Here is an 8,158-nt window from a genome sequence, read left to right as displayed (position 1 = left end):
TTAATTTTTAATTCTCTTTCCGTTTGTTTAAATACCTTAATATCTTTATCCTTGAACGCTACTTTGCTCACATTTATCATTTCTTTAATATCTTTAGTCACATATGGTTTATTATTTGGAAAAACTTTAATCTCTTTAGTAGGTATGTTCAGCTCCACACAGAAATTGATATAGTCATTTAACACTGTAGTTATTTTGTCCAGTGAGCCTTCATAAACATTATGAAGTGAATTTGGTGTTGAAACATGCTGTGGTATTTTCACTTGCTCTCAAATGGAGCAGTATTTAATACACAGAGCCATACTTCAATGAGAAGATACCCAAACAGCTGACATTATCACGAATGATTTTGTTGATTTCATAATCCTACGATTAAATCGTCTGCAATTATGAACGCGATTCTGCATAGCTTGTCAGAGAACCACGGCTCTGTGTAGTAAATGCCGCTCCACCTGAAAGCAGATTTACTCCTAATCACTGAATCACTAATAAAAAAAAGGAGTAATCACAGATGATAATCGAAATTAATCGTGTTTGATTAATCGTGCAACTCTAGTAAGTTTGTATATTTTGGAAGTCGTACCTATATCAAAGTGAATGACCTTGGAAATTCCAGAATTTATCAAATTTTTTAATTAATTTTTATTTATTTATATTGCCTTTATTTTAAAGGTAAACCAGAAGAAAAAAATGAAGCAGAGATCATAATAGTTTTAGTCAAACACTTGCTTAAACTTCTTTTATTCAGCTCTTTGGTCAAGAATTGCTTCTGGACTGGATCATCATCCATGATGTTTTGGTCACCTCACGGGGGTGTATGTCAGAACAGTCAGTCCCAACCATTACGAGTGGGTAAAAGACCTGTTGTCGAAGCTGCATGAAATCGATGTCTATGAGTTGAGTAGTGTTATAGGGAAGAGGTAACCGATGAAGAGATGGCGGAGTGGAAGAAGAAAGTGGCAGCAAAAAGACAAGCAGGTGCGTTTGTAGAGGTTGAGCATTTTAATGTTGTGAAATTGTTTCATATTTTTGTAACACATTTAAACAGAAGTCACAAAGAAGCTGGGAATGCAAAACAATGAAAGTTAAATCACAGAGGCTTGTGCTCGCTATTTGGAGCGAAAAACAGATTCATTTGCAAAGAAATGGGCACATGAGAGGATCAAATATTCACCACAGATACTGCAGCTGCTGAATACAAATATGAAAGACTTTATAATCTGAGATTTTCAGAACATAATCCTCATTTACTGCCACAGCACTCTGGTCCCTGTGGATTCTGAATATGGCTCCAGTCATAACATCTAATAAACATTTGATATCTTTTATGTAAATAGATTGTTCATTTTTGTTTTTACTTTTGATACAGTGTGTTCTTTTTTTCCACATCCAGTGCATTTATGAAAAAATATGAATATTTTTTTTCTGTTGAACACAATATTTGAAGAATGTTGATAACCAAACAGCGTATGGTAGCCATCGATTTCTGTAGTACGTTTTTTTTTTTCAATACTGTGGAAGTCAGTGGCTACCGTCAACTGTTTGGTTAGTTACCAACAGTTTTTATAAATATCTTCTTTTGTGCTAAACAGAAGAAAGAAACTCATACAGTTATTGGACAACTCTCCATACTAGCATGTGGCAGTAGTCTTTATGTGTCATTAAAAAATTTAAACCTAAAACTAGGACTGCAGATATACAAACTATTAACAGAGAATTGCTAGATACCATTTTCTTGCTAACCACAGATGGACTCACTGCTTCAGATATGTCTGATGACTTGTAAATGGCACTGTCTTCGTCAGTCTTTTGGGCCAAAAAGGAAAGAACTGAAAGTGAAAAATAAGTGGAAATAGATTTATCACTTTAGTTGTTTTTTTTATTGTGCAGTGGTTCGTTAACATCCAGTCAGACTGGTCTCTCTTACTGATGGGCTCAGTTGCTGATCCAACATGCACATTTGGCCAAAAAGCTACAGACACGGTCTGACTAGTGCCAAGGGTGCAGAGCACAACGCAAAAACTGAGCCAACAGGCATTCAACACTGGCTCAACACTGACAGGCAATTGGATTGGGTTGTCCCTCAGCCCTAAAAAACACCCAGTTTTTTTTATGACCCATGATTAAAGGAACAACATAAAATTTACAAACAATATGTTGACTAATTTCATTCACTAACAAGATGTTCATCTTAGGTTATTCAGTGCTGTTCTCTTGTTCAGACTTAAAAAATATGAATTTTACCGAAAAATACAGAGGACCGAATAATGTTATCTTGTTCTGCAAATTTATCATCATTTCAAAAAGTTAAAATGTTGTATTTTCAATAGCTAAATTCCCCAGGCATCATCCAACCAATTCATTATGCTCTTAACAACCAGAATCTACAATTTTAAACGCTTAGCCAGAAAACGATTCAGCGAACGACTCAAGATTCATTCAAAAACAACGATTCGTTCCCGAACGAACCACCACCAAGAGCGCAGTCGGAAATGACGTACATAGAATATGAAGAACTGAATGATGTGGCAAAAATGAAACGAATTATTTAATACTGACTAGACTACTCATACCGGCACTAATAAATCAAATCTAAAATTTGAACCGCCCGAACGCTCACATACACCAAATCAGAGCCTCGCGCATCTCCTGCTTGATTAACAAAATCGCGAATGTTCTTCCGCCGCAAAGTCCGCGCTGCTGCTTCCGGATTGTCAGTCTGAGCTGTTTCCGCCGCCATTGCGGGTCTGAGCGAGTCCCATCCGTGCAGAGAGGGGAGAAAAAACATCAACCATCTGGCGGATTGGCTTGACACGACCGAAACGTGACACTTGCATTCTCTGTCTAATAAGCCAACAGTCCTGTATCTGATCTTTTGCTCGGGGGTGTCCGCGGAGAGGAGGTCGTCGCTCGCTAAAGCTAGCCAGAAATTTTGCGAGGAGTCCGGCCGGGAGGATTGAGAACAGAAAGCCCAAACCATGGCTCAAATCCTGCCTATCCGCTTCCAGGAGCACCTGCAGGTGGGTTTTTATCACGGCTAAACCGTACGATTCTCTTTCACAGCATTAATAATTATTGGCTGTGCTGTTACAGAGGTGACAGTGCTCGTTAGCTTTAGCGCTAGCTCAATGAATGACCTCCCATCCATTTCAATGGCTGTGTTTCAAAACCTCAGCATCTTTGAACGGTGGAATTCACTGCTTGTGGAATTCTGAAAACTGACGGATGTTCGAATTTAAAAGTTCGAAACCACCGTTTAGACGGAAAATACTAGATGTTCATGAACGAGTTTATAGTGCAGTCTGGGTAACGTAAGGCATGTCACTAGGTTTTTGGTAATAATCTATGCAGGTGGATGCAGCGATCGGTGGAGGATTAAACCAGCTTTATCAAGCTGCATACCTGATGCGATTGATTTTATCGCAAATGTGTCCCTTAGATAAAACGTGACTTGGATGGTCCACGTTACCATAGGGAAAATCTCTTCTCTTGCTGATTTAAAGGGATTGTTAACCCGAGAATGTATAAAAATAATAATGATCGTGATCTCGATTGGATTTCGATTATTTTCTAATTCGATTCGCTTGTAGATATGTCAAATACAGAACTCGTTAATTTTTCTTAAGGGAAAAATCGCGCTATGTTGTAAACTACGTTACAGAAATCCAAATTACATTGCTGTCTATTTTTAGATATAGCAGTCAGAACTCAAATAAAAATAGTTTTATCCTAACATTGAAAGTAATAATTTATGTAAAGTGATATGTTTTTTCACCCGTAGATTTTTATTCCCAAACTTATATTAAATGAGAACACTAACAGGTCAAGTAAATTACGATGTAATATGGTGCATAGACTGTTTTTAAGAGAATGCTCCTCAGTAGAGATAGTTTTTCTCTCTAACAAACATGATAGGGACATAAAATAGCTTTCATGAGGTAAATGCTATTTGACATTGTTCACAAGCTGTTTTATTGACATCTTTTCAGACTGAAACGTGTGAAACAGATTATGGTACGGTTTACATACCTTCTGATGTTCATTCATTTTTTTTCATGCTATAACTAGTAGTAAAGAATACTATGTGTTGCCACATTAAAGGGCATCAAAATGACATTTAGTACTTGAATTTCATGATAAAATGGACAGAATCTGAGTTGAGACTTTTTCATATAAATAAAGCACAAAGCTTATTGTTTTGATCACGCATCAATTGAAAACAGACAAAATTATAGGTTTTGGAACTTAAGAATAAACATCAGTTCATCAATATAAAGGTGGAGTAAAATCAATTTTGATATTGTCAGCCCATCCCTAGTAAAAAAAAAAAAAAGTTAGTCAATGCTGACTGATGCTGCTACTCTGCCTAACATTTTACATGAACTGTCCCTTTAAATAATCTCTAAGATTTAGGATAGTGTATATATGTATAGAATCGGATGGTGTTTATCAACATAGGTTCCAGTTATTGGCATGTAATGACTTAAGTCTTTACAGTGTATTGTGTTATTGCGCAGGTGTATCACATTTGGGGAGGATGCTGGGACTTGTACCTATAGATCCCTATTTACATCTCAAAACATTCTTTAAACATTCAAATAGACTTGCAGCAGACACATTTATGACCTCCAAAGTCCAAACAGTGTATTAAAAAATAAAGCAAAGCTATACCGCATTTTGATGCTGTATTTAACAATGGTAAATAATGCCTGTCCACCACTTACAGCTCCAAAACCTGGGCATAAACCCAGCGAACATTGGGTTTAGCACCCTGACGATGGAGTCGGATAAGTTCATCTGCATCCGGGAGAAGGTGGGCGAACAGGCCCAGGTGGTGATCATCGACATGAGTGATCCTAATACGCCCATCCGCAGACCCATCTCTGCAGACAGTGCCATCATGAACCCAGCCAGCAAAGTCATTGCTCTTAAAGGTAAGACATGGGGACATTAGACATGTGAAAAGTGGGGGGAAACATTAAGGCATAGATTTTTGAAGTGTAATGATAATATTTGGCATGAATATAGAAATTTCCATGAGGATGAGTGTTCCTGCAACCCCCTCCCACCCCCTCAATATATAACATGACTACAATATCTTTAGCTGACTGTGTTTCCATCGAGACAGTTTAATGTAACAATGTATGACTTTTGTGATGTCAAATGACATAATTATTATTACAAGTTTATGTTCATATTCCCAGCCATCTCTGTCTCGTTACGTATTAAAGCTTCTTGCTGTAATATTTGGGTTAAGAATAGCTTTTAAAATGCTCATTGGAAATGTCTTGCCGTCATAAATGCTTTGTCTGTTCTTGCTTGTTTTTGTTCTTTTTTATTTTTGTTTCTTACTGCTTTCTTATGTTTGCAGACGGTGAGTTCAATTTCATCTATCCTGAGTTGTTGGATTTGAATTGTGAAATGTGGGGTCAATCTGAATGCCTTTGTTGAATGATAGGTTAGCCATGTAAGGAGGGGGTTGGGATCGTCTAACATGCATGTAACATGTTTTTTTTTTCTTGTTTAGTGTAAAATTAAATAAATTTTGTTGTTAGATGAAAATACAAAATTCAGCTCTTTATTTGATTTCAGTTTTTGGTTTGGCACTTGGCAGTACACTGTTAATGCAAGGCAAAGGTGTAATATGTCTGTAAACAGATAGATTCTAGATATATTTCACTCTGCAACTCAACTGTAAGAATGAGAAGGTGAATTATGACCTTGAAAGTAATGAGATTGATTGAATTTTGTCTTATTTTGCAGTGATGATTTCTATATGATTATAGTCATTTTGGAAATGAGCATTCAAGAGTTTGGGGTCAGTAGGATATATATATATATATATATATATATATATATATATATATAATATATATAATATATATATTTTTTTTTTTAGCATTTATGTTACTAACATGTTTCTTGAGCAGCAGATTAACATTTAGAATGATTTCTGATACTGTAGACTGGAGCAATGATGATGATAAATTCAACTTTGCATCACAGGAATAAATAAAATTTCAAAATGCGTTACAATACGTAGAAAACAGCTATTTTAAATTCTTTACAGTTTTTATTGTATTTTAAATAAATAAATGCAGCATTGGTAAGTGTAAGAAACATCTTTGGAAAAACATCAAACTATTTTTGCTGACCCCAAACTTTGAATGGTAATGTATTTTTACTGAGTGCAGAAATGTATCATGTATGTTGTTTTAAACCCTTGAGTTTCAATAAAATATGATTTTTTTTGTCATATTCAGAATTGTTAGGCTTTTCGCCCTCATTAAATTGTGGCATTTATTTTTTTATTATATAAAATCAATTACTAACAGTGATTAACAGAAATTAAATCAAATATACAGTGACCCTCAAAATATTTGGACACTTAAAAAGTCAGAATGCTGTCACATTAGAGAAAATTATCAAATCGAGTGCAAACCAATCATAATTCAGCTTTTCTCAAAACTAATATGTTTTTAATGGTTGTTTGAAATCTGCTTTCCACAGTGTTAACTAACATTTGATAAATATAAAGTGTCCAAATACTTTGTCTTAATTTGATTGAAAACTACTGATTTGTTTTGTGCTTCTGCTAATTTTCTTTAATACATATGCTACTATTTTGTTTTTATCGCAGTGATTTTCATACAACAAGTGTGGCTTTAAGTGTCTCAATGCATTTTGGGGCCACTGTATTTTGATTAAAAAATAATAAATCTGCAGATTTAGCCAGATGCAGTCCACATTTTAGGCTAAAACTTTTAAACATGTTTATACATGTTTTAGCAAATTGTATTCCCACATACTTACGGTAAGGTGATAATTAATGTGATTGCAGGTGAGAATAATATATATTTTTTTTTTACTACATTAAACAATCTGCATTGCATTTTTTGTAGTTCAGAGTAGAGATATATGAGTTCCTAACTAACTAATAATTGATAAGCTTGCTAGATTAAGAACTTCACTAAAAATTGTCCAACTAAATGCAGATTAAAACTCGGCTTGATGTTTGTAAATGTTTGCAGTGTTTGTCCAATAGCTGTTCCTTATGCATTGTATCTGCTTTGTCATGTTGTCCATATCTTTGTTGTTTTTTTACACTTACGATTTAACATACCATTGTTAGCATTATGCTTGATGTCTGAATGCTAACTAATTTAAATCACACCATTCATGAACTAGACAAGAAAGAAAAATGTCGCTGTTTTATTCAAGTGACCTATGTTCCTGAATTTCAGCGGCAAAAACCCTTCAGATTTTCAACATTGAAATGAAGAGCAAGATGAAGGCCCACACCATGACCGAGGACGTTACATTTTGGAAGTGGATCTCTCTCAATACCGTAGCACTTGTGACAGACAATGCGGTCTATCACTGGAGTATGGAAGGAGACTCGCAGCCCATCAAAGTCTTTGACCGGCATTCCAGTTTAGCAGGCTGCCAAATTATTAATTACCGCACTGACGCCAAACAGAAATGGCTGCTTCTGATTGGAATTTCTGCACAGGTACAAAGAACGATTTGATTTGCGATGTTTAATGCACAAAAAAAATTACCTGATCGTTTCTCATTAACCTGCATGTCACAGTTGTTGGTATTTTTCTGCTGAAATTCCATTTTTTTTCCTGTCAGCAAAACCGCGTTGTGGGCGCAATGCAACTTTACTCCGTGGATAGAAAGGTGTCGCAGCCGATCGAAGGCCATGCTGCTGGCTTTGCTCAGTTTAAAATGGAGGGGAATGCTGAGGAGTCCACACTTTTCTGCTTTGCCGTTCGGGGGCAAGCTGGAGGAAAGGTCTGGTTATTTTTAAAAAAATTTAATGAACGTCCGTGTGGAAGAAAATAGTAATTATGTCTTTGCATTGAAACAGTTGTGAACTTAATGTCGCTTGTGTATTTTTTTGTCCCTGCTGTAGTTGCACATTATTGAGGTTGGAACACCTCCGTCAGGAAATCAACCCTTCCCAAAGAAAGCAGTCGACGTGTTTTTCCCTCCAGAGGCACAGAATGATTTCCCGGTTGCAATGCAGGTATTCATAGTTTTGAATATTTAATGAATATTATTAAAATTTTTCTTGTGGAGGAGTTTAACCACAGAATTTTCATGACCATCAGAACAGAAAAACAGCCTTTTTTTTTTAATATATAAGAAT

At 35.8% G+C, this 8,158-nt stretch overlaps 1 protein-coding gene across 2 annotated transcripts in view; it reads left to right on the top strand.

Annotated features, from left to right (window-relative positions):
• Window positions 1–2,478: 2,478 nt before the first annotated feature.
• LOC127972160 (clathrin heavy chain 1) overlaps window positions 2,479–8,158 on the top strand; it is a 32,606-nt gene continuing 26,926 nt past the window's right edge. The window contains exons 1-5 of one of the 2 annotated variants that reach the window (XM_052575482.1): window positions 2,479–3,020; window positions 4,727–4,934; window positions 7,245–7,513; window positions 7,639–7,800; window positions 7,922–8,035. In XM_052575482.1, coding sequence (XP_052431442.1) covers window positions 2,979–3,020; window positions 4,727–4,934; window positions 7,245–7,513; window positions 7,639–7,800; window positions 7,922–8,035 — 795 coding nt within the window. In that variant the 5' untranslated portion in view covers window positions 2,479–2,978. The remainder of the gene's footprint in view (window positions 3,021–4,726; window positions 4,935–7,244; window positions 7,514–7,638; window positions 7,801–7,921; window positions 8,036–8,158) is intronic. The other variant, XM_052575481.1, reaches the window with a different exon arrangement.

Source organism: Carassius gibelio, chromosome B15, assembly GCF_023724105.1.
Source record: "Carassius gibelio isolate Cgi1373 ecotype wild population from Czech Republic chromosome B15, carGib1.2-hapl.c, whole genome shotgun sequence".
Classification (NCBI taxonomy): Eukaryota; Metazoa; Chordata; class Actinopteri; order Cypriniformes; family Cyprinidae; genus Carassius; species Carassius gibelio.
Note: the sequence above shows the minus strand (reverse complement) of the source record. Positions and strands in the feature narration are given on the sequence as shown.